Source organism: Theropithecus gelada, chromosome 14 (assembly GCF_003255815.1).
Source record: "Theropithecus gelada isolate Dixy chromosome 14, Tgel_1.0, whole genome shotgun sequence".
NCBI lineage: Eukaryota > Metazoa > Chordata > Mammalia > Primates > Cercopithecidae > Theropithecus > Theropithecus gelada.
The window spans coordinates 112943525-112970331 of NC_037682.1; the positions used below are offsets into that span (position 1 = coordinate 112943525).

General features: G+C 45.7%; 1 protein-coding gene and 1 pseudogene across 2 annotated transcripts in view; one reads left to right on the forward strand and one right to left on the reverse strand.

Annotated features, from left to right (window-relative positions):
* Positions 1-1824: 1824 nt before the first annotated feature.
* Positions 1825-15158, reverse strand: LOC112605974 (annotated as a pseudogene).
* An 11040-nt stretch (positions 15159-26198) lies between these two features.
* Positions 26199-26807, forward strand: part of SORL1 (sortilin related receptor 1) — a 178528-nt gene continuing 177919 nt past the window's right edge. For both annotated transcript variants that reach the window (XM_025355834.1, XM_025355835.1), the window contains exon 1: positions 26199-26606. In XM_025355834.1, the coding sequence (XP_025211619.1) occupies positions 26322-26606 (285 nt within the window). In that variant the 5' untranslated portion in view covers positions 26199-26321. The remainder of the gene's footprint in view (positions 26607-26807) is intronic.

The following is a 26807-nucleotide window of genomic DNA, read 5'->3' on the forward strand; positions in this document are numbered from 1 at the left end:
GAGGTGGCCTTGCCTGGTCTGTGGCCTTCAGGCGATTCAGGGCCCACTGCAGGACCTGGAATTCAAACATTCTCTTGGCAACATAGAGGCAGTCTGGAATACCCTTTTCTTGAAAGATATTTTCACCAGGAGTCCAAATGGCAGCAAGCCCTCGGCCATTATCTGAGAATCTGTTCTGGTTCAAGGGGTAGTTGAGTGTTAAACTTCTGGGAAATTGTGTCTATCCCGGATTCGCGCTTCACCGCGCTTCACCATGGAATCCAGTTCCTTCTCAAGGGCTTCGCCCACGCTCCCTGTGGTCTCTGAGTCGCCCTCCTTTTCCACAATTTCATGTGTAATCTCATTTTCTGTTTCTGCTGCAATGTCAAATTCTGGCGGAAAAAAAAACACCTGCATCGTGCAAACTCCGATTGTGTCCGAGCCTGCTCCTGTCAATCTCCAGTGTGGCACATGCTCCTTACTGCAGTAATGCATCTGTGACATCGGGTACAGGTTTGGGTCCCTCAACACCCACAAACCCTGCAGAGATGGGACCACACTGGAGAGCCACACATTCTCCTGTTTCTGGAGGAGGTTTCTCTGAAGGCAGCTCACATGAGTAAAAGTCACATTTTCAGGTCGCAGTCCCGCGCAAGGGGCGGAAGGGGCGGCGGCGACTGCAACCGCCCGGGAGGGCAAGCGCGCGGCCGCAGAGCTCCAAGACCAGGTCCCGGCTCAGCAGCGCGCGGCCCAACCTGGCCCGCCCACCTCCCGCGGGAACTGCGAGCTGTGCAGCTGCGGGGCCGGCGCCTCCCCGGCAAAGCTCCACTACGTGCGGCCGGCCGGGGAGCGGGGCGCTGCGCACCGGACCATTTTCTATCATACCACCCTGTTTGTTTCCTCAGGAACTTCACAATTAGTAATTATTTTATTTGTCACCTCATTTGCTTATTGTCTACCTACAATAAACTGTAGCTCCCTAAGGTGGTGATGACATCTGATTAGTTTATTATTGCATCCCAGTGTCCCGACATATTATTCATATTTACATATGAATAATGTGTAGAATGGATATATGAATAGAATAATGTATGTGTGTATAGAATGAATGAAAATGATGGATGGATGGATGGACTGGTGAATTGATGGATGGATGAAGAGTGATGTGTGAGGTATTCACATCTGACTCTTCTTCTTGGCACTACCCTACTGTGAGAAGAGCTTCTCTTGAATCAGATGACAATTGGTGAAAACAAAGGGCAGGCAAAACTGTATTAGCTCCTGGACTCTTTCCCACAGCTAGGGAGCCCTGGAATGTCTCCCCACAGAGCCCATCCATGGTCCATCCATTCTTTGCAGAGCCTTGGGGTCTGTTTCTCCACAGTAGTTCAGCCCCCCTCGCTGATCAGAGCAGAAAACCAAGGTTCAGAAAAGGGGCTTGATAAGCTCGTAAACACACAGTTCATTTGTAGGAGAGATAATTATACTCAACAGTCATTAACTTCAGCCACCCCTAAGTCACTTTGAGTTGACCTCAATGTATTTGGCTGTCACTCCGTGGATGGCCTTGTCCAGGCTGGTGAGGATTAAGGCAACATAAGGAGGCACACCATTTTAGTCTACAGCTCGTCCCACCACTGGTCAGACTCTGTCCGGTGGCGGAAGCCTGTGGGGTCAGGGTGTGGAGAGGGCTCCCAGGGATTGCTCATCATCAGCTGGTTACTGGGAATCTGCCGGTGGAAGTGTCAATCCAGAAGGGAAAGCTGAGTGGAGAATGGACCCTGAAGTCAGCAACACGGAGCACAGGGTCTGGACTTGGAGTATACCTCAGACATAACCCAACCCCTATTTCCTCTCAGAACCGAGGGAGTTACACGTGGGGGACTTTGGAACGGAGAAGTGGGTCAGCGTTGACAACGAAGAGGTAAAGACAGCAAAGATGTGAAAATGAGGAGCTAGGTCAAGAAGCAGCGTGTTCATGGGCCAAACCTTTCACTTGGGCCCTGAGCAATGCCTATCTGGGTCATGGTGACATGTGAGAAAACTTATCAGGCTAGAGAAATTGTACTTTCTCTCCTGGTGCCCTTTGTCACTGCCACATCCAGCAATGGTTGCTCTTTTATCCCTTCCTTTAATCTTCCCCTCATCCTCTAAGCAAACCCTGCTCCTCAGAGATTAACAGTGTCAATGACGTATGTCTTAGCACGACTGGACCCTCCCAAACTTTAGTTGATCAGTAGTGTCTGTCTAGAGAGCCTTGTGTTGAGAGTTCTGAGGCATGCCGTGGGCTGAGTGGGACCTCTACTCCGACCAATTTATGGTGTCAATCACGGGTAGGGGAAGGATCAGTGAAGGGATGCATGGCCAGGTGTTTAGCATGCCTGGCAGAGTGAATGTATTTAAGTTCATTGTTACTTACCCCAAGATTATTTGCAATTTCAACCTTATTTCTTTTTCTTTTTTCTTGAGACAAGGTCTCACTCTGTCATCCAGGCTAGAGTGCAGTGGCATGATCTTGGCTTACTGCAACCTTCGCCTCCCGGGATCAAGCAATCCTCCCACCCCAAGTAGCTGGGACCACAGGCTACACCTGGCTGATTTTTGTACTTTTTTTTTTTTTTTTTGGTAGAGATGGGACTTTACCATGTTGCCCATGGTGGTCTCCAACTCCTGGGCTCAAGTCATCGACCTGCCTCAGCCTCCCAAAGTGTTGAGATTATAGGTGTGAGCCACTGTGCCTGACCTCAACCTTATTTCTAATTTGGCATAAAAGGCTTTTGTCTTCTGGAAAAGAATTTCAGATGCCAACAACAGATGAAAAAGACATGTCATGGACTCGGCAGCTTCTGCAATCATATCACTAAGGAAACAAATACTTTTAAAAAGATCTACAAGCATCCTTAAGTGCTTTTGAACACACATCTTATTGAATTATCACACGAGCCCTAAAGAATTTATCATTTTTTCATGTAAGAAAATTAAGCTTTAAAAAAGTTAACTTTTCCTCCATACCGCTAGTATCAGCAGAGCTCAAATCTCACCTCAGATCTGGCAATTTGTAGGGCCCAGGATCTTTTATTATACCAGTAAATAAGTTTCTCTTTCGTCTTTGCTTAAAGCAGTCCTGGGGATGAGGGCAGAGGGAAGGAATGGCTACACAGAGACAGAAGACATCCCTGCCCAAGAACACATTCACATCCCAAGACTCGGGAAACTTTAAATCCATATATGAATGAGAGAAGGTGAACCTAATTGGAACTATATCCACAGCTATTGTTTATATCATAAAGAAATACATAATTAGAGTTGGGAGTGATTAATCAAGGATGACTTCCTGGAGGGAATAATTTCAGATTAGAGTTTTGAAAGATGCCAGGAGGGAGAGGATTCTGAGAATAGAAAAATGAGAATCTCATTCATAATTTCATTAGTTCTAGCTTTTCAGGTGGGCCATGTATGCAAATGTGTTTGAATGTGAGAAGCTGTATAAAGTAATCACCTTTTATTTCTTTGGAAATTTCTATTGTATTCTGTTTAAATGGCTAAAACTCTAGGGGGGCCTGCTAAGGTTATTAAAAAGAAATTGGTCATTAAATTTAAACTGTCTAGTAGATGAATTTAAAAAGCCAGCTGTCAGAAAACTCCCTCACTGAAAAATAAGGGGCATCACGGAGTTATCACAGAGGAGTTATGAATAATATGGCCGTGGTCCCTCTACTTTCTGTCTTTTTGGTTTTTACCCCAATGAAGAGAAAAGGAAATTAGGGAACTGAGAGTACAAAAGAATAAACATGGCTGATGTAATTACACAATCTGCGCCAAGAGACTTTCTTTTTCTGTCTCACAGGTGTGTCTCTCGTTACTAGCTGGGGAGGTAAGGAGGGCAAGTTGGGGAGGTGGTACAGTTGAGTGACCCTCTGATTTAAAAAATCTAAATTGCAATGTCTGTGTAGATTGTCTTCATCATCTAGTGGTCCACCATGAAGTGCAAAGAGTCCTGAGAGGATGACCCCTGCCTGACCCTTGACCCCTGTCCTCAATGTCCACCACGGCATCAAACCCACATTGTTCCTCTCCCCTACTAAATGTACACCAAACACCACGGCTTTTTTTTTTTTTTTTTTTTCCCTGAGACGGATTCTCGCTCTGTCACCCAGGCTGGAGTGCAGTGGCGCGATCTCGGCTCACTGCAACCTCCACCTCTCAGGTTCAAGCAATTCTCATGCCTCAGCCTATAGAGCAGCTGGGATTACAGGTGCTCACCACCAGGCCTGGCTAATTTTTATATTTTTCATAAAGATTGGGTTTCACCATGTTGCCCAGGTCAGTCTCGAACTCCTGGCCTGAAGTGATCCACCTGCCTTGGCCTCCCAAAGTGCTGGGATTACAGATGTGAGCCACCAGGCCTGGCATGAGCCACTGTGCCTGGCCATGGATGTTAAAACAGCCTCATATTGAAAAGTTTAGAAAAGTATTCTAGCCAAATGGAGTTCGGGGCTGTTTGGGATGGCTGTGCTTCAAGCCTTCCTTCTGGGAAATGTACTTTCACCACATCTGCTGATTACTGTGGGTACATGTCTCCAGTTGACCGACCAAAATACCTCATCCTCCTGGATATAGAACACTGGGGCATGTGACCTCAGCAGAATCCTCTTCAGGGACTGATGTGGACTGAATGATGTGGTGGGGAGAGAAGGTTCTCTCTTTTCTCTTTAAGGATAGTATAAGCCAGGGACAATTGGTGATCATCTTTGGGTCATATGAACAAAATCTGAGTGAAACCAATGGAACCAGCTACCTATAGAACTAAGATGTGACAAAAAATACAGTCCTTATAATTTGAAATCCTGGACTCAGCCAAGCCTGAAGTTAGATCACCTCTAGACCTCCTGGTTATATAAGTCAATAAATTTCCTTTAACACTTCAGCTGGTTTTAGTCTCTACCCCTTACATCTAAAAGACTACCGGCTAATACAGAGGGAAGCAGACACAGGTAGGGGTAAAGGGTTATGCCTCTTCTAGATAATTTGCTCCTTTGTACCTTTTACAAAGGGCTGGATCCTACTGCTTATGCTTGCAGAGGGCATCCCTCATGGACATTCCTTTCTTCCTATGTTCTCTCTCATTTTTGTGCTCCCTTTAACCTCTTCACCTTCTGATTCCCCATCCAATCCCCCTTTCTCTTGGAATCTACCTCCTTCCCTGGAGAAATAGTCAAATTTCAGTCTCCCTAAGTTTTTTCTTGTATACGGTAAGTTTCACATTTTCAAGCTCCATGGCGTATCAGTGGCTTGGCTCATGTACTCAGTACTGCTGCTCTGTAGCCAGGAGGGGAGGATTCTGGTGTTAGGGTCCATTGGCTCCCCCAGGAAAAGAGGCAGTTGAAGCTTAAGTCCTGAGGATAAGGGAAGGAAGTAGAAGGAGAGCAGCATTTCATTCTGGGCCATGGGTGCCTTACTCTCTGTAACCAAACACAGGTCATAAATTCAAGGACTAATTGTCATAAAAACATTTATCTGGTCTAAATAAGAAATTCATATTCTCCTATTATCATAAATTTGACACTTTGAGAGCAATAATCTTGACTCATTTCATTAAGAAAGCATTTTTCCCTTCTGAGTTGTCTCTCTAGTGGATATTCATCTCTAAATTGCCAGATAACAAACAGCTCCAGACCCAGACACTTCTTCCTAACCAGTTGTTTCTCTGGCTTATGTTGCTGGTGTAGGGTAAAGGTGAGAGGCTGGATTAGGAAGCAAAGTTTCAGTGGCTCTATCACTATATTAAAAATATATCTAAGATCTCATTTGGGAGTGTGAGGATTGAAACAATTAAGAAAACTTGCTTGAGATAGCTTTTGACAGCAAGCTGACCAATGCTTAAAAATTAGGGCTGGATGCGGTGGTTCACACCTGTAATCCCAACACTTTGGGAGGCCGAGGCAGGAGGATTACTTGAGGCCAGGAGTTTGAGGCCAGCTTTGGCAACATAGTGAGACCTCATCTCTACAAAAAATTTAAAAATTCAGTGAATGTAGTGGCAGGTGCTTGTAGTTCCGGCTACTCTGGAGGCGGAGGCAGGAGTCTCACTTTAGTCCAGGAGTTGGAGGCTACAGTGAGCTATGATCATCACACTGTACTTCAGTCGTCTGGGCAACAAAGCAAGACTCCATCTCTTAAAGAAAAAATCAAAACTTAAAACAACCTTACATGTGCTTAGGAAGGTTTTTGACTCCAAGAAAAAATTCAGGAAGAATTTAAAGGGTCTTTTTCTATTTAAGAAATCCAAAGGTAGTTTGAAAAGTGACTGAGAATAATTACAAGATAGGGGGAAAGGAATAAAATTATTTCTAGGTATTCACACTTAACTATTATCTGTATATTAGTTAACATTCATATAGCTGGTAACTATGTGCCAGGTACTGTTCTAAGTACTTTAAAAATATTAACCCTTATAGGCTGGGTGCGGTGGCTCTCGCCTGTGATCCCAGCACTTCGGGAGGCTGAGACGGGTGGATCACCTGAGGTCAGGAGTTCGAGACCAGCCTGGCCAACAGAGTGAAACCCCATCTCTACTAAAACTACAAAAAATTAGCTGGCCTGGTGGTGAGCATCTGTAATCCCAGCTACTCAGGAGGCTGAGGCAGGAGGATTGCTTAAAACCAGGAGGCAGAGGTTGCAGTGAGCTAAAATTGCGCCATTACACTCCAGCCTGGGTGACAGAGCGAGACTCCATCTCAAAAACAACAACAACAACAACAACAAAATATATGTGTGCATATATATATATATAAACCCATATAATCCTCTTGACAACTCTCTGAGATAATTTAAAGTATATCATTATTTTAACTTACCAATAGCAGTGGTATCAACAGAATGAGAAGACAAGCCACATACTGGAAGCAAATTTTTGTAAATGACATATCTGATAAAGAACTGCCATATAAAAAATAAAAAGAACACTAAAAATGCAACAATAAGAAAATGAACAACCCAACTATAAAACGGACAAAAGCTGTGAACAGATACCTCACCAAAGAAGATATATAGTGCACAAATAAGAATGTAAAAAGATGCTCAATATCATGTCATTAGGGAATTGCAAATTAAAACTAATAGCAATAATAATAGCTAGCATTTTTCAAATGCCCACGGTACTCATACTTTATGAATCTCATTTAACGTTCACAATACCTGTAAGAAGTGGGCACTCAATTATCATGACTATTTTGCAGATGAGAAACCCAAGACTTGGAGAGGTGAAGCAACTTTCCAAAGGCCACAGTTAATGGATGTGAATCCCTATCTGTCTCATCTTAAAGCCTGTGCACTGAATTGCCGTACTATAGCCTATTAATATTTAGTCACTCTTAATAATTTACTGCTTTTATACAGTTTTAGTTTTACAATCTTACACAATTGAGTGAAAAAGTAAGCTTATTTAACACCTATACATATTTAACCAGGTTATTACCCAGGCACTACCGTTCATCTGCAGGGAGCTTGTTCAAATTGGCAGCATAGTACATAGGACAAATTTAAGAGCTTTGGAAAGTTCTCTTTGTGGCTGGGTGTGGTGGCTCACACGTGTAATCCCAGCCCTTTGGGAGGCCGAGGCGGGCAGATCACTTGACATCAGGAGTTTGAGACCAGCCTGGCCAACATGATGAAATCCCATCTCTACTAATAATATAAAAATCAGCCGGGCGTGGTGGTGCATGCCTGTAATCCCAGCTACTTGAGAGGCTAAGGCAGAGAATTGCTTGAACCCGGGAGGTGGAGGTTGCAGCGAGCTAAGATTGCACCACTGCGCTCCAGCCTGGATGACAGAGTGAGACTCCGACTCAAAAACAAAAACAAAAACAAACAAAACAAAACAAAACCTATTTGTAATAATCCAAACTAATAAAGTTATAGGATAAAATCACAGTCTTCGGGGGCAGTTATTCTGATCTTCGTTTCCATACTGTCAGTTTGACAGATGTTGACTGAATAGCAGAAGTGTTCTGAGATGGCATATGCAGTTGGATACTTTAACAAGAATTTTTAAAAGCTATGATTTATAAAGTGTGCAAAACTTACATGAGATAATGCGGTATTCTCGGCGAATAGTCGGCGAAACTCTTACCAACCTGAGCCTGAAGAGACCAGAGGAAGGGGCAGTTACTGACACCCAGAAAGGACAGCTGGATGGAAGAGAATGACCCCACAGGGGCAGGCCTTCAGTAAAGGGACATAGCTAGCCCATAACTACCTAGAAGGCAGGAAAGTAGGAGAATAACCCCTGACCTCCTTTCTTTGCAACACTATGATCTCCTCGCAGTGCCTCCAGTTGGCCAAAGCCAACTGGAAACCAAGTGCCAGTCTCCTGAAGCACAGGGCAGGGCAAGAAAGGATGAAGACTGGCTTAAAGGAAAATGGACAATATCTAGGACACTGATAATGGCCCAAATAAGGGCATGTGCTTTGATAAAATGGAATTTCTGAGCCTGGCAAATTAAAATCCAGCTGCTGGATCTGCGGAATCCTCACTAAGTGTGGTTACCTAAGTAGTTAGACAGCCTGACTATTATAATCCTCTCTCAATCTCTCTTCATCAGTTACATTTAAAGAGGCCTCTGACTCAAATGCACCAGCCCACAGCTTTGGTTCCCTTTGTGTTCTTCCTCACCCAGCTGGCACAACTGCTGAAGTGCGGAGTGCAGAAGAACCCTCTGAGCTGTTGTTGTAGCAAACAGCTTCCTCCTGTTAGGAAATTTCACAAACCCATCTGCTCAATAGACATCCTTCCTGAGGTAGGCCTGGGAAGGTTACAAACATAAGCAAAGGACAGAAAACCAGGTTCCCATTTCTGGGCTTGTGCAAAGTACATGTGATTGTTGCATAGACAAAAAGAAGGGATGCTAGAGGGCAGAAAGCTGTTCACATGTTGGCCCAGTTCATAGTTTCCTGTCTTTACCTTTCCTTCAAAAGTTCTTGGGGATGGTGTTAGGCACAAATGGCCTGTCCCTTTTTCCTATACTTGCGGATGATCGCACACGGCTCACCTTGACCATGACGCCCCACTGCAGTGCCTTGCTCAGCTCTGCTCTCTGATAACGCCCTATGCACTGGCTCTTTCCCTTTGCTCTGTCCCTTTCCCTTTGCTCTGTCTACTTGTCCTGAGTCTCATTTCTCTTATCTAGTTGAAAGAAATGCAAAGAGATAAAAAGAAAAAGCATGTCAATTTACTATTACATGTCAATTTTCAATTTACTTGGTTGCTAACAGAGTGACGTAGTCCTCACTGTGTGTTCTGCAGAACCCTACAGATTGGCAGAGTTAAGCAAGCAGGGCTTTGGAAACCCTGGGTCCCCCACAGCCTCAGTACCATACATCTGCTTTTGTCTGTTTCATACATTGAGGTTCCATGTCAGGTTTTAATTGTAATAAGTCTAGTTCTGCTGCTTGAAATTTTCAAATGATTGTAAACCACTGGCTAGATCTCCCAGGGTACTTCTCTTTTGTCAGGGGATTAGGGATATCACGATCACGAATCAACTGAGGAGCAATGAAGTGGTTAAGGGCACGGGCTCTGGAGCTCGACTGCCTGTGTTCATATCTGAGCTCTGCCCTCTACTAGCTTTAAGACAACAGCCTGAGGACCTCCCACACCCCAGCTCAGTGATCTGTGATGTCTTGGGCTACAATTCAGGATTAAGGAGAGGCTCTTGAGCAAGAGCCATATGCTGGGTTCTCACAACACTGCTTTTGAAATAAAGGTTGTCCAGTAAGACAGTCACATGCACACAAGAAGAAGAGGAGAGGGAGGAGAAGTGAGTTCCTCATAGGTGCTAAATATATTAGACATGGTTTTAGTTGATTTAGGCAAAATGACCACGGGGAAAAGTCTGTTACACAGCTTCAGCATAACGGTGCTGTGGTTTCCTGCTCCTATTTCCCATGTCTATCAGGTTTGTTCCTTACAGTTTCCTTGGCTAAACCACAGCTTCATATTCCACTATGCTCTGTGGTCTGCTGCGATTATGCCTTAATGAGGACAAACCCACTTCCTGATCTCTTTAATGAATATTTGCTTCTTGACCCCTCATGTCCCCTCATTCATCTCCCCTCACATGGCTCCAGACTGCACTGCTAGAGGAACCTGACAACTCTCAAACAGAAGACGCACTAAAATATTTAAAGTTCTTACTGCAGTGGTTTCTGCAGTCTCCTGCTTTCACTGAAATTATAAGTATAAATGGAGCCTCATCACACCTATGAATGATAAAACAAAAGTAGGGAGGACTCAGATGAAACACAAAGAAGAATGTTCTTGCTGCAGATATTAGAGGCACTGGGACAGGTTACTGAGGAATGCCACAGACCTCTCTTTCCAGTAATCCTAAAAATAACAGGAAAGAAGTTAGTCAGTTTGGGATGGCTGAGGTACCTGGAACTAAGAAACGGGGCTAAATGATTTTGGCAGTTCCTTTCTGGGACTTACTAGAGCCTAGTGAGCAAGAATATGGACTTTGGAGTCAAATAGACCTGAAAATGAGACCCAGTTCTAGTACTGACTAACTGTGAAATCTTGGGCACACTACTTAGCCTCTGTACAGAGAGTTACAATGAGGATTAAATAAGATGAATGGACACAAAGTGTTTAGCATAGGATCTGACTCCACAGACAGTGATCAGTAAATATTAGCTTCAGTACTTAGCCTGGAGTTTTATTCACCCACTTTCTTTCAACCCTCCATGTTCCATGTCATCTGCACAGACCCATTCTTATGCAACCACTGAGTTGAATTCTTTCCCATGCAGCTCCAAAATGGCAAGTCTCCAAGTCTGAACAAGTTTGGCAATCTCAACTGGTTCGCTTATTAATCAGCTGGTATTTAAACTTCTGACTTAATTCTAAGTAATATAGTTTTCACAGAAAGGTCCCAGGTGATATTCTATCATTCAGTCTATCTCATGTAGAACCTGATGAAGATGCTACTGCTGATGGCTTGGTTGTTTCTCTTCATTCTTCAAACCCAGATTCCCCTGTTCAAAGAGCCAGACTCTTTGAGCTGGAAGGGACCTTGGCATCATTTAGCCTGGGAAAATTGCTATGTTACAGGTAATCTAGACTCAAAAATAGATTCAAACTGTGGGCCACAGGGCTTATAGGGTAGTCTTACTGGTGCAGTTGACTTCTGTGTAGTTTCAAGGAAGGGCAGAAGTTGATGGGAAGTTGGGGTAGGGAGGATGTTTAACAAAGGAAACGTGCAAACACCACATGTTCTAAGACATAGGAACATAGAGTGGCTAAAGGTTTGCGTTTCAGGAGGCAAGTAGTTAGAGGTAATGGTAAATAGGGGAAGAATTTCAGAAAAGAAAAAGAAACAGATTCAATAAAGTTTTTTGGTAACCTAAGTTTCCATATCTACGTGGAGTTCTCCAAAATAGAAGATGAATGCAGGTTTTGCCTTTTCCAAAATACATGATTAGTTCAGCATTACATATCAAGCATCACACCAAAGTCTTAAAATCTGTGGGCTTTTTTTTTTTTTTTGCTTAATCTGAACTCCCAATTCGAAGCATCCACAATATCTCTGACAAGCATTAGTCTAGCTTAAATACTTCCAGTGCCAAGGCATAATACTGGAAGAAGCAACTCATTTCATCCCTTTATTTTAATTTATTTTTATTCGAAGCATAATTACATACAGTAAAATGCACAGACCTTAAGTGTATAATCTGATTAAACTTAATTGTTTAATCAAAATGTGAAAATTGCCATCATCCAAAAAATTTTCCCATGCTCCTTTCCTGTGGCCCACCCTCCCTCTACCTTCTCACAGGCAACTACTATTCTGATTTCTATTTCCATAGATGAGTTTTTCCTGTTGCTAGACTTCACATAAGTGGAGTCATTCATTGTGTGTACTCTTTTCTGTGTCTGGTGCTTCTCATTTAACATAATGTTGTTGAGATTCATCTATGTTGTTGTATGCATTAATAGTGTGTTCCTTTTAATTGTGGGGTAATATCTCACAGTATGAAAAATCTCATGTTATCTCTTTAGTCTATTGATAGACACTGGCATTGTTTCCAAAGTCTGGCTTTTAGAAATAAAGCCACAGCCAGGCGTGGTGGCTCATGCCTGTAATCCCAGCACTTTGGGAGGCCAAGGCGGGCGGATCACAAGGTCAGGAGTTCGAGACCAGCCTGGCCAATATGGCAAAACCCCATCGCTACTAAAAATACAAAAATTAGCCGGGTGTGGTGGCACATGCCTGTAGTCCAGCTACTCGGGAGGCTGAAGCACAAGAATTGCTTGAACCCGGGAGGTGGGTGTTGCAGTGAGCCGAGATGGCGCCACTGCACTCCAGCTTGGACGACAGAGCGAGACTCTGTTTCAACAACAACAACAAAATAAATAAAGCCATAAAGAATATTCTTATCCAACTTTTTTTGTAGACATAAAATTTCACTTCTTTTGGAATTTTTAGATCACATGATAGGTGAATATTTATGAGAAAATATCAGTTTTCCAAATGGCTCTACCATTTTATACTTTCGCTGGCCATGCATAAAACATCCTGCTGCTTCACAGCCTCTCTAACATTTGGTACTGCTAAAATTTTGAAATTTTAACCATTCTGGTGGGTGTGTAGTGGTATCCCGTTGCATTTTCAATCTGCACTTCCCTGACGACCAACAATGCTAAGCATCTTTTTAATGTTCTCAGTGGCCATGCACACATTCTCTTTAATGAGGTGTTTATCTAAGTCTTTTGCCTGTTTAAAAAAATTGATTGTCTTTTTATTATTGATCTGTAAGAGTCCTTTGCACATTCTGTTTACGAGTCCTTTGGCACCATGGAGAAAACTTCCACTTTGGAGCCAGACACCCAAGGGGTTTGAATCTTGGATCTGTCTGTGTATCTTCTATGAGTAACTCAATGTCTCTGATCTTCAGCAGCTTTGTCAGTAAAATAAAAATAATTCTCACCATACGGGATTGCTTTGAGAATCTGAGAGAGCACAAATACAGCACTGAGTTCAGATCCAATCCTGGCACACAACAGGCACTTACAATAACATGTAAAGATGGTGATTATTAATATAAATGTTTAAAGATAATGGCTGAGTTGGCCTTCTGCTAAATCTCCTCTATTCTAAGTTAAATATCTCATTGCATAAAATATGATTTCCAGACATTGCTGCCACAAGTTATATTTGAATTTTTTAAAACTCAGTAAGACAAGGGCATTGGCCAGTCAGAATGGACACAGGCCATGGGACTGGATGAGAGTCTAGGAGGCCCCTAGCAGACCAGACATTAATTAATATTTTAGTTATTGGATCCTCAGGGAAATTCACAGTGTTCTGGGCGGGGAGGCATGGTGCCTGGGACAATGGGATTTGGTAGTGCTCAGGAGCTTGCCAGGGCTCAGAAAAAGGTACCTCAGGGTGGGTACGGTGGCTCATGCCTGTAATCTCAGCACTTTGGGAGGCCAAGGCAGGTAGATCACTTGAGGTCAGGAGTTCGAGACCAGCCTGGCCAACATGGAGAAACCCTGTCTCTACTAAAAGTATAAGAATTAGCTGGGCATGATGGTACATGGTCTGTAATTCCAGCTACTTGGGAGGCTGAAGCAAGAGAATCACTTGAACCCAGGAGGCGGAGGTTACAGTGAGCCGAGAGTATGCCACTGCACTCCAGCCTGGGTGACAGAGTGAGACCCTGTCTCTAAATAAATAAATAAACAAAAAACTCCAGAGGGCCAGAGGATGGCATGCAGAGACTCGGAACTGAAGAAGATGGGAAAGCCCCACCAGCAGCCTCAGAAACAAGTTCTCTCTGACTTTCTCTTGCCCTCCTGTCTCTTGTCCCTCTTTCTCTCCTGACTCCTAGAAACCGGAATTCCTCTTTCCCAAGGTGGGTCATAGAAACTAGAATTTCTTTCTCCCAAAGCAAGCCATGAGCCTGGAAAGATCACACTCTCCCTTAATACTTCTTTCTTGAAGACCTTCATTCAAGAGGGGTCCCGTTCCATACTCAGGAGGAAGGAGGTCATGAATAATCTGAACAGACCAGGGCCTAATGGGCCAGTAGACCTTGGGAGGGTAGTTGGACTTGGACCCTGCAGGCCAGCGGCCCTTGGGAAGTTAGCTGGGCTGGGGCCAAGTGGCCCAGAGGCTCTTGGGAAAATGGTTGGATTTGAGCCCTGGAGGCCAGCAGACTTTTGGAAGGTAGCTGGGTTTGATGCCAATGTGCCAGAAGACTGAGAGAAGGCAGATGAACCCACTCCCCGGGAAAGGAATTGGCATTTACCCCCACGGGGCTGCCTCGCCTTGAGAAATGAGCTGAATTAGGGCCTATGGGGCCAGGACCCCTTAACATGGGAGATGGATTTGGCCATGGAAGGCCAATTCCCCAAGAGCCAGGACCCGAGTTTGGGCCCATGGGGCCAGGTACTCTTGCCATGGAGGGGGCTTGTGCCCATGTTTCCAGAAGCCTGTGAGAAAGAAGCTGAATTTGCTCCTAAAAGACCTGCTGCTCTTAGAATGGGGGCAAGATTGAGGCCTTGAGGTCCAGCCATTCTTAAGACCAGATCCTGTGCCCAAGAGGCCACCTGCTCTGGCATCTAGATTAGGGCTCAGGCCCAGACCACTTGGTCCTGGGTTGGGCCCAAGGCCTGGGTCTGGAAACACACGTGATCTGGGGGCAGGGTTTGTCTCTAAAAAGCCTGATCTCAGATTGGGGTTTTGTCCTGGGCCCAGGCCAACCGGCCTAGGATTGGGAGGACCATTCCCAGAGGTCAACAGAACACCTGCTCTCATGTTAGGTCCAGATCCAGGGCCCATGGGACCACCACTTCTGGGGTCAAGACCTGCTCCCAGGAGACCACCTGCCCTTAGATTGGACATAGGACCTGGTCCTGGAAGACTCCCTAACCTAGGGTTAGACAGAGGCCCTGGGCCTGGCAGAGCCCCTGTCCTAGGCTTTAGGGTGGGTCCTGGGCCTGGGCCTGGTCCCAAGAGGCCACCAGGCCTTGGGAAAGAAACTGCACCTGTGCCAGTGGGATTCATCCCTCTTGGAAAAGAAGCCATACTTGGGTCACGAGCACCAGCTGGGAAAGCTGCTGGATTTGAAGTCAAGGAGCCTGATGAAGCTGGAAAAGGAGATGGAGAACCATTGATTTGTAATTGGGTACATGGATGCTTAGAATAAGGCCTCTATTTCCCAGCATCTCTTGCAGGTAGCTGTGATCATGAAACTAAGTTCTGGCAAATGAGATGTGAGCAGAAGTGATGTGTATGCACTGGCTTGTGCCCTTTCTCCTTCCCACTGGATGACTTGAGGATGTTCTGGTGAGCCATTGTGGATCATACAGACAAAGGAGGCACCCTGGGATGGCACAGCAATGAGACAGAAGGAGCCTGAACTACTGATAGCTGCATGGAGTTACAGCAGAGACACCAGCTAATGTGTGGGAGAAATACACTTTTGTCTTGTGTAAGCCACCATCATTTTGGGTCTCTGTGGCATGCAGCTAAAGTTTTATCCTAAGTAATCCACTGATCCTAAAAACCTGTGTGCCACTACCCCTACTCTTACCCTGGTTTTCCAACAGGAGCACTTAGTAACATATTGAAATTGAGCTAGATAAGTTTATTCATGCCCAATCATTAGTTATTTTTGATTGATAGAGTAGCTGCCAAGTTGGAGCACATGAGGTTTAGTTACTCCTCCACAACCTCACTGCCAGATTTTAATGATAGCAAACCTTGCACAAGATTCTGCTATACAGGCAGATGTTTATTAAGGAAATATGTATTAGCAACAAGGCATAGGAAGTCTCTCAGCAATCTTTTAGGTGCTTTCATTGCACCTTACTTGAATGTGCTTTACTAGATGTAGATGCAACATTCCAGAGTTAGCATTCAGTTAAACTTATGATTGGTAACAAGCAACTAGAATCCTTAAACGCAAGGACACAGGAAGAGCTAGGGATTAAGACTCAGCTGGGACTGGGCGCAGTGGCTCACACTTGTAATCCCAGCACTTTGGAAAGCCAAGGTAGGTGGACTGTTTGAGGTCAGGAGTTCGCGACCAGCCTGGGCAACACGATGAAACCCTGTCTCTACTAAAAATATAAAAACTAGCTGGGCGTGGTGGTGCACACCTGTGGTCCCAGCTACTCAGGAGGCTGAGGCAGGAGAATCGCTTGAACCTGGGAAGCAGAGGTTGCAGTTAGCTGGGATTGTGCCACTGTACTCCAGCCTGGACAACAGAGTGAGGCTATGTCTCTTTTTTTTTTGAGAGGGAGTCTCGCTCTGTCGCCCAGGCTGGAGTGCAGTGGCATGATCTTGGCTCACTGCAAGCTCCGCCTCCCGCATTCACGCCATTCTCCTGCCTCAGCCTCCAGAATAGCTGGGACTACAGGCGCCCGCCACCACGCCCAGCTAATTTTTTGTATTTTTAGTAGATACGGGGTTTCACCTTGTTAGCCAGGATGGTCTTGATCTCCTGACCTCATGATCCGCCTGCTTGGCCTCCCAAAGTGCTGGGATTACAGGTGTGAGCCACCATGCCCAGCCAAGGCTCTGTCTCAAAAAAAAAAAAAAAAAAAGAAAAGAAAAAAAAAGATTCAATTGGCATCTCTGAGGCTAGAGGACAAGAAGACATGGGATGGAATAGTGTGTCTATAAAATATTTTTGACAAGCCATATGTCTTGAATACTTCTGACTTTACTAATGAGAGCCTGTTTCTAATACTTACTAATCTAACAAGCTATTAGTGAAAATTCATTCTCCACATTTGTTATGCTAATTAGTAAAAAATCACTTGTATTGATTGAGATTTAGAGCTACCCTGAGCTAGCGTTGGACTTTCTAGTGCTGGCTGACCACCCTTGAGGCATGAATTCCTGGTTAGGACAAACGACTGCCCTAGGTTGCTGCCCAAACACGGCCATATCTGGCTGTCTACAGTGGCATATCTGAAATAAATTCTCACAATGCCATGTCAAACAGACAGGAACCTAAGGCATGAATATTCCCACTGGAGGAAAAGCCATGGTTTTATACCACTCTCCTGTTCCATCGATGTTGGAAGCTTTTCCTTATTCATAGTTGCTATATTGTCTGTAGTAGATTTTAAATACTTCACTATAAACCGAGTCATGTATATGTGTATACATTAACTTTAATCCGTGCTGGAGGTGTACAGTTCACACTTGAAGGGACTTCATCAGAAATCCATGCTCTAAATGTGATCGGCACTTGAAGCATCCTGGTCAGGAATTCAGGCTTTTCAGGGAGCTGCGCTGAGAACATCACGTACATGCGAATCAGAAGGTGTATTAATTAGCATAAGGGATATTAATTATTTTTCATTGGTGAAATTAGTGCTGCTCAAGAAACATAGCTGGAGCGGGCTTGCTTGGACAAGATGTAAGAATCCAGCAGACCCAGCAGGCTGATTCCTCCTCCAGAGCTGTCAAATTCATCTGGTCTTTTGTCTCTCCACTTAAAGGGAAACTGTTCCCTGATTTAACCAGGAGTTTGGTGGATCCTGGCCTCAGAATACCGCTACATCTGTTTGGGGTCTAGGTTTTCCTGTAAGGGTTTTAGGGGTGCCCTGAGCCTTCTGGTACAGGCTGTGTGATGGCCTCTAACCTGCTTGCTAAGAAATGTGTGTGTCTGTGTGTGTGTGTGTGTGAGAGAGAGAGAGAGAGAGAGAAACATGGTTTAATTTAAAAACTAATCTCAGTTTTTATAGCAACATATCACCTAGTAGCGAGGTTGAAGGGACATGTACAAACCTGAATAAAAACCCAACAATTGCTGAATGGCCAAATTGACTTACCAACAATACCTAACCCGAGCTTCCCTTAGTAACAATAGGCATCATTCACTGAACAAGTTTTATGTGCCAGGAGTTCTTTCTAAACCATTGACATGTATAATCTCAATTAATCCTTTAAACCTGCAGATGTAGGTAATTCATATTTACCTACGGATGAAGCAACTTAGGCTCTGAGAAGGTGCCTGAGCAGATCCAGCTGGTCTGTGGCAGAGCCGGATATAAACCCAGGTGAGTGGGCTCCTGACGTCACGCCTCTAGTACTTTGCACTGCACATGGATGCAGGTTAAGCCCATTTCAATCTCTCGTTCCATTTTAGGTGATTAAATAATCTGGGCAAGATTAAATTATGAGGTGGGAGAGGGGCGGAAGGGTGGACAGGATCTAACTTCAGTGGGCAGGATAAAAAAATGAGGACACAGTGGGTGTCCCCCTGCTGGGAGGCATCCAAGACAGATGGGGGAGCAGGAACCACACTCCATGGTTGGCAGACTGTAAAGTCTTCCATGGCGTCATTATCACAGAATAGCAGCCTTTTAGAATTAAGAATAGTCTTAATTTGCGCTGTGTTGGGTTTTTCATTTACATAATGTTAGATTTCAAAGAAGATTCATACACAAAACTCACTGCTAATTTAGCACTGAAGCTTCTGTGGAAATAACCATTGAAAAGGAACGAATTTTTCACTCACCTCTTTGCTTAGGTGGTTGGGCAGTTTGAAAATTTGCCTCTGAGCAGGTCTGTTGGTACGATCCAAACTCTAATCGCTGTTTCAATAATTTATTTGGTGTGGAGGATTTAATGTAATTTGTTTAAGGGCTCTGAGAAAATGTATTCTTTTATGTGGAGCCTCATTAAAAGCACTTGCAGTTTTGAGTCTGGTGGGAATGATGATTTTAACAGGTGTTAAATCAGCTGATGACACCACGTAAAATTTCCAGGGTGATGGATTTAGAGAAGGCGCACAGTGACAGGTATGATCTGTCGCACCCTCTGGGAGATGATATGCATGATACATAGGTCCTCCCACTTCTCCTGAGCTATAGCAGGAGATGGGCGAAAGTGGCATTTGGAACACGTGTTGTGGCCCTGGTGAAACAGATGCTGGAAGAAGCGCTTCTCAGAACCCCTGGCTGCACGGCCTCCACAGATCCCTGCACTGCCGTGCTGAAAGGGACTAGCTGGGCGCTCACACCCCAGCTTCTGCTGTCCCCACAGCTCTCCTTTGGTGTCTCTCTCCATTGGCCTTCCCAGCCTCCCATAGCAGGCACCAACCCACCTGTTTGTTCCCACACCCTACCTTGCTGCCACTCTATCCTGAAACCTTTCCTCCTTCTCCTCGGATGCTGAAAATAACTTCCTGCTTCCTCCCGGAACCAGAGCACTTTAGCTTTCCCCGCTTGTCCTGTCCCAACTACCACACACACACCTGAAACCACGGCTCAAAACGTCTTATTCTCCAGAGAGTTTGCCCATCACCCTCCCCAAAGCCAGTACTCATCTTTTCCCCCCCCAAGACAGAATTCTTTTTGTATTTACATACTTCTGCTAGTTTCATGTTTATCTTTCTTCTCTTTCTTCAAGCTCCCTGCAGTTAGTGGCTGTGTCCTTTACAGACATTTGAGCCTATTACTGGGCAGATGATGACTAGGACATGCATAAAAATACGTTGCAGGGAAAAGACTCCCTTTTTGCTCGGGCTGGCTCTCCCGGTGCTGACAGGCCCTCAGAGGTCTCTCTGCCATTCTTTGGAGTGAAAGCTAGAATGGAAAATTCAGACTCCCCAGAGCATTGATTGAAAATTGTTCCTCCATGGAATACTATGCAGCCATAAAAAAGGATGAGTTTGCGTTCTTTGTAGGGACATGGATGCAGCTGGAAACCATCATTCTTAGCAAACTATCACAAGAACTGAAAACCAAACACCGCATGTTCTCACTCATAGGTGGGAACTGAACAATGAGATCACTTGGACTCAGGAAGGGGAACATCACACACCGGGGCCTATCATGGGGAGGGGGGAGGGGGGAGGGATTGCATTGGGATTTATACCTGATGCAAATGACGAGTTGATGGGTGCAGCAGACCAACATGGCACAAGTATACATATGTAACAAACCTGCACGTTATGCACATGTACCCTACAACTTAAAGTATAATAATAATAAATAAATTAAAAAAAAAAAAAAAAAAAAAACAGAAAATTGTTCCTCCTTCCAGAACCAACTGCCGCAGGGTATGAGGAAAGGGGATGGGGGTAATTCCCTCTCACCACTCGCTTCACTTTCATTTCTATTCTGTAGGATCTAGTCTGCCTCTGTTAAGTAGAAGACAGGGGAACAGACTCCAAGACATCATTAGTATTTAGAAAAGGAGGTAAGCACTAAAATGGTTGCTCTAATGGAAGGCAGAACATGATCAACATCTCAAAAGAAACCTAAAGCAAGTTTCAGGGCCTCCATGGGTGGTTGGGGGAAATCCAGGAAGAGGTCAAGAAGTGGCCTTTTAGTTAGTGAATAAACAAGGCCAGAGGGAGAACATTTTGATCTGTTCTGACTGGAAAAGGGGTGTGGGAGATCCTAGGTTTCTGTTAGAATGTATCCAAGAGAAGGCCAGGCATGGTGGCTCATGCCTGTAATCCCAGCACTTTGGGAGGCCAAGGTGGGCAGATAACATGAGGTCGGGAGTTTGAGACCAGCCTGGGCAACATGGTGAAACCCCGTCTCTATTAAAAATACAAAAATCAGCCAGGTGTGATGGCGCACACCTATAATCCCAGCTACTCAGGAGGCTGAGGCAGGAGAAGCATTTGAACTCAGCGGGTAGATGTTACAGTGAGCCGAGATCACACGATTGTACTCCAGCCTGGGTGACAAAAACTCTGTCTTAAGAAAAAAAAAAGGAAAAGAAATGTATCCAGGAGAGGTGGGCCAAAAAGCTAGTCTGACTGTCTGCTTTCCCTGTCTTGCTGGCCCTATGGGAGTGCAGAGGCATCTGCTGAAATAAAACATCACATTTCAATTATGTTGTGTCCAAGCTGACTGGTCACATCTCTAGGCTCGTCTGTGCCTAGCGCATGCATCCCCACTGAATGTACTGCAAAGGCCTCAAGGGAAGAAGATACAGGCCTTAATATGTAATTACACAGGGATTTTCAAAGAATCTTCAGCTTAAGTTCCTCTCATTCACTTCAAACCCAGGAGGGGGAGTCCTACTCCTCTATATTCCCAGGGAAAGAGGTAATTTCCTGGGGACCCTCAGCCACCCATTGTCTTACGTCAGGAGGTTTGTCCTTGGCTCTACATAATTATGCGAAACTTCTAGGTTCCCACTTCACACACTTTGTGACAAAGGTCTAAATGCTTTCCTGTTATAGAAGTTCAGGAAGTTGATTTACTCAGGGATGAAAGACCAGACAAGGGTAAACAGTGGAACCAAAACTTGAGGGCTTTTTTTTTTTTTGAGATAGGGTCTCTCTCTGTCACCCAGGATGGAGTGCAGTGGTGTGATCTCAGCTCACTGCAGCCTTGACCTTCTGGGCTCAAGTGATCCTCTCCACTCAGTCTCCTAAGTAGCTGGGACTACAGGCATGTGCCACCGTGCCTGGCTCATTTTTCTATTTTTTGTAGAAGTGGGGCTTCGACACATTGCCCAGGCTGGTCTCGAACTCCTGGGTTCAAACGATCCTCCCGCCTCAGCCTCCGTAAGTGCTGAGATTAAGGGCATAGGTCACTGTGCCCGTCTGAGGGCACCTTCTAAAACTCATGCTCTCTCACAGGTTTTGGAACACATTGGAAACCAAATCCCTCGCTAAATTCATCTCCTAGAAAAGTACAGAAAACAGGACTGGACTTGTGAGCTTTGTAACTGTAACATTATTGCTAACTTGTCCCAATCAGGGCCTGAGGGTCAAGCAGATATAGCATCTCACCTAGGCTAGGTACCTGGGAAGGGAGACAGCGCTGGTAAAGCAGGGCTGAGCTGTGAAGGAGGTGAGACCTAGAGCCACTCCCTTTCCTTCTTTCTGTCCTAGTTCCTGCTGTTCCACTATACCCAGGACTTGAAATACCAGCTCTTCTCTTCCTAAGGGAAGTATCAGATGTGGCAGAAAAAGAGAGGCTGGGTTCAAATTTATCCCTTACTAACAGTAAGTTAGCAAGCCTGTTTAACTTTAGGCAAAGCAAATCGTCTTCCTTTCTGAATTTCAGCACTTAAGGTCTGTAAAATGGGGGTGACAATAATTCTTGCTTTGGCCCACTTCAAAGGGTTGCTGCAGGATGGAATGAGATAGATAATGCTGTTATAATGTTATGCAAATGTAGATCACTGCTATGCAAAATAAGTTACTGCTATTTCCAGAAACTCCTCTTTGGATTTAATTTAATCAAGAGTGAGAATATAAGTTACTTATTCTATGCTCTGGGTGCATTTGTATTTTAAACCTCATCAATTATCTTGGACGTTTTCCTAACTGAAGTAGATTTTGGCAACAGCAGAAGGAGTTATTTCTTTGGGGGCAGGCGGGTATTGCTATTTTGCCTGAGCTGGTGAGGTAAATGGTAGTTATTTGGCCAAAGTAACATGGAAGAGGGAACAATGTTTACTATCCTAAGGGCAGGGAAGTCGCTTTTCTGTTTTAATGACTCTGGTCTGGTTGTGTGACTCAGAGAGGCCTGCTTTGGGGGAAAAAAGGAGGTGGGAAGCAGATGGTGGTAAGAAAAGATCTGAGATTCAACGATATTGGCCCCTTAACCAACCATTGCCACCAGGACAAAGGGGGTGTCACTTCTCACCTCCATTTAAATACATGCACCCTATAAATATTGAGTGCCACCATGTGCCAAGAGTAAGCTGGGCACTGGGCATATAGACATGAATGAGATAGACTGGTTTTGCCATTCTGCTGCTTGTAGATTAAGAGGAAGATGGAGATTAAGCAAGTGACCAGAGAGGAAGTATCAAAGGCTACAGGGGGCTAGAGCCTTGGAGTGAGGGCTATAACCTAGCCTAGGTGCCTAAGGAGGCTGCTCTGAAACCTGAAGGATGAATAGAAGTTGGCCAGCCAGGAGGTGAGCATGTGAGAAGGCCACAGGATGAGAAAGAACAGAAAGAAGTCAAATTAGGCTTTGGGGAGTTTCTTCCTCTTCGTGGCTGTCCTTGCTGCTATTTTAAACGGGACTCCATCTGGATAAAAATGTGGGACACTGTGACCTCTGTGTGTTTGTCCTCTACCTCCATCTCCAGTGGCCTGGGATGGGCAGAAAGACAGAGGAGGGCAGTTTAAAGTCTGACAACAGGCTTAAGACTGTTTTATACACAGCTGTGAGTCTATCATGACATTTCCATGCATGTTTTCATCATGATGCTGGGCAGCATCCGAGCAAGGCCATGCAAGCTGGGACAGAGGGCGATGGGGTACTGCCTTCCATCCTGCACTCCAACTTTGTTGTTACTTTAGAGGGATAGAGGAAGTGGTAGCTTGTTTACAACCCAGAGCTGGTTTTGAAGCTGAGAGGAACACCTCACTCATATTGCACAATTCAGCTCTAACTCCTGTCCTGGGTGACCTTGTCTGTGACTGCTCCTATCTCACGACCCAGTTTGGGAGTGGTCAGGGCTGAAAGGTGTCTTTTCATTTAACTTATGAAGAAATCAATGTCCAGAGAGGCAAGATGATCAAGACAAAAAAAAAAAAAATCATATAATAATTTGGTTGCAAAGCCAGGACTAGAATCTATGTCTGTAATGCCACCTGCATGCACTATTTCTCTCTGGAGGCCTTCACACAAATTTGCACAGCTATTTCATATACTTACCTCATCTGATACTCTCAGCAGTCCTGTGAGATTTGTAGGGATTAAGATCCCTATTTTACAGATGAGAAAACTGAAGCTCTGAGTAGGTTTGGCCAAGTCCCCATAGCTAGAAAGTCAACCTTCTGACCTGAAATTCAGCGTGTCTTCCACTGTGCTCTGTAGTTGTGCAGCGGGCACAGTCTTGGGGGGTTGCTGATTATCCACCTGAGAATGGTTTGGAATGTAGATAATGATTAGATAGGAGGGCTTGCAAGGAGTACATGAACCATGTTTGAATATTCTTACCAATTCTCCAGCATCCAAGTTGCAAATCAACATCAAAATGAGCAAGTAGCTGACCCTGCCCTACTAGTCCTTCTCTGCAAGGGGCCATCTGAACCTTAAGCCAGCAGTTTGTGTGGGCAAACAGATCCCCATCTTCAAATCCACACTTAGGAGACTCCTGTCTCTGTTTTCTGCTGGGACTCTGACACTTGCTCTTGTAGAGAAGGTTCTCGTTAAATATATGTTGGAAAACCCCCAATAACTGACTCATCTACAGGATGTTCTCACTTTAGCCATATTCCCTTCATTTTCCTTTGAGGGCTAAATGGGAGTAGAGATACCTTTGCTGCTGGTCTTGAGAGACCATGGGGTTGTCTATTCCTGGTAAGGTGATGCTGACCAGACAGAGCTGATCTAGATGAGGGGTGGGAGGTGACAGTGGTTCAGTGGCTTTCTTGGAGGATGCATGATTGTTTGAATTACTATTTTTAATTGACATATATTTGTATATAATAAATATATATGTTATATATAGAGCTGAATTGCACAATATGAGCAAGGCGTTCCTCTCAGCTTCAAAACCAGCTCTGGGTTGTAAACAAGCTACCACTTCCTCCGTCCCTCTGAAACACCATCAAAGTTGGGGTGCAGGATGAAGGCACCCCAATAATATCACACTGGGCACAGTGTGATATTTTGATACCTGTATACGATGTATAATGAACAAAGCACGGTAGTTAACATAGAGAATGCATGATTTGCTTGAACAAAGCAGGGTAGTTAACATAGAGAATGCATGATTTGCTTGGTGGGGAGAACTGGGTGGTTCTGTAATTACATTGAGATGGACAGAAAGACATCATCTGACTTGGGGAGAAAATCGGGTGTGGGAGGAGGTGGGAGAGTACAGAATCTGAGGCAGAGGTCTCCAGCAAGTCTGGCATGGGGTAGGGTGGGCTGGTTGAATGCTGGCTTCAGGGAGATGAGGCAAGCTGGCCTGCCGCTGGCAGGTTGTCAGTGGTAGTCCTGGGTAGAGGAGGGGGCTTTGGTAAGCTGACTGAAAAGCGCTAGAGTGGGCAGGGGTAGGAATCAGGCTACCGTGGCTTGTTGGAGATGAGGAACATTGTTGGAAAACTGAACTGACCATCCCGTCCTTCCCCTGAACAGCAGCTTGTATGCAACTATAGAGGTAGTCCCCCTTTCAGCCCTGCTTGCTGTGTCTTTATTCTTATCAAAAACCAGGATCTGAGTCCAGAGGGCAGTGAAACATAAAATGAAATAGGAAAGGTTGCAGTAGTACATAGACCTTGGCGGCTCCCACTAACCTGCAAAAAAAATATTTTCCTTGGGCGTACCTTAGCAGTTCCATGGCAGAAGTTTTATCTCCTGCGGTTCACAGAGTTTGGCTCTTCAAGCTGAAAGTAGGGTTAATCTAAAGTGTGTCCTCCCTCCTCTGTGGGTGTTTGCCTAGCTCCTGGCTGTGGGTTGAAGGGACTGGTAAATGTGTCTATTTTACTGCTGAGGCAGGGTGGCTCAGTGCTTGGTCACCTTGGAGGGATCATAAGCAAGCCGCCACTGGGGCCCTGTGCCACGCACAGGTATTCATGCGTGCGTGCAAGCACACCCTGTATAGCTGTGTAATAATTGTCCAGGTGTGGTGCATTCTTTGTCAGATGTACCCTTGGTTTTACTGCCTCTGTGCAGAATGTTTATTTGCTGTGCTTCAGGCGGGGGCACGTAGCTTGATAAAGGGTGGTTTTTGCTGTGGCCCCTGCAATTACGTTTTGGTGGCCAGAGTAGATGAAAAACTGAGTTTCCCACTGGAGCGGGTTCATCTGGACTCTGACTTGTTGGTTGCGTTCTAGGAGCTAATTCTGTGGCTCTGGGCTCTCCCATGGAGGTGGGGATGGGGCCGGGGGGAGGTGGTCTTGTGACGGGACTGAGGGCTGTGCACTCAGGAAAGTGGTCACGGTTTAGGACGACCTCGACACGACCCTGTATAGGCGGCAATTAACTCCAGAGGAAACGAGCGAGCCCCACGCAACTCTTCATTCCTGCAGGGAGAACAAGGAGGTGTGCCCGCCAGGGAAGGGGACGCACCCTCGTCGGCGCTTGCTGCCTTAACTTCCCCATCCCCGCGCCAGGGAGGGGCCGGAGTCGCCGCCGAGGCCGCCGAGCGCAGAAAGTGCGCGAAGGGGACGCGCTGCGAGCCTCACACGTGACGGCGCCGCGCCGAACCGAGCGGGACCTGGCGCCAGCCGCGGCGGGCGCAGCGGGGTGGCCCGGAGCGGCGCGGGCGGCCTGGAGCCCCGGGAGCTGCGCGCGCGGCCCCGGCCCAGCGGCTCTCCTGGCCTCGCGCTGCACATTCTCTCCTGGCGGCGGCGCCACCTGCAGTAGCGTTCGCCCGAACATGGCGACACGGAGCAGCAGGAGGGAGTCGCGACTCCCGTTCCTATTCACCCTGGTCGCGCTGCTGCCGCCCGGAGCTCTCTGCGAAGTCTGGACGCAGAGGCTGCACGGCGGCCGCGCGCCCTTGCCCCAGGACCGGGGCTTCCTCGTGGTGCAGGGCGACCCGCGCGAGCTGCGGCTGTGGGCGCGCGGGGATGCCAGGGGGGCGAGCCGCGCGGACGAGAAGCCGCTCCGGAGGAAACGGAGCGCTGCCCTGCAGCCCGAGCCCATCAAGGTGTACGGACAGGTGAGCAGTTTTGCAACCCGCCTCCCTCCAGTTTTTTCCTCTCCCTGCACTTCCTCACCCCCGCATCCATCCGTTGCAGTCGCTTCCTAGGTGCAGGCACCACTGTGGACTTCCCGGCTTGCATTTGTTTTTTTCCTTCACGAGTACAACCGTCAGCACTTGAATCGCATTGATCTTTCCTTCTTCCTGTCGATTTAGTAA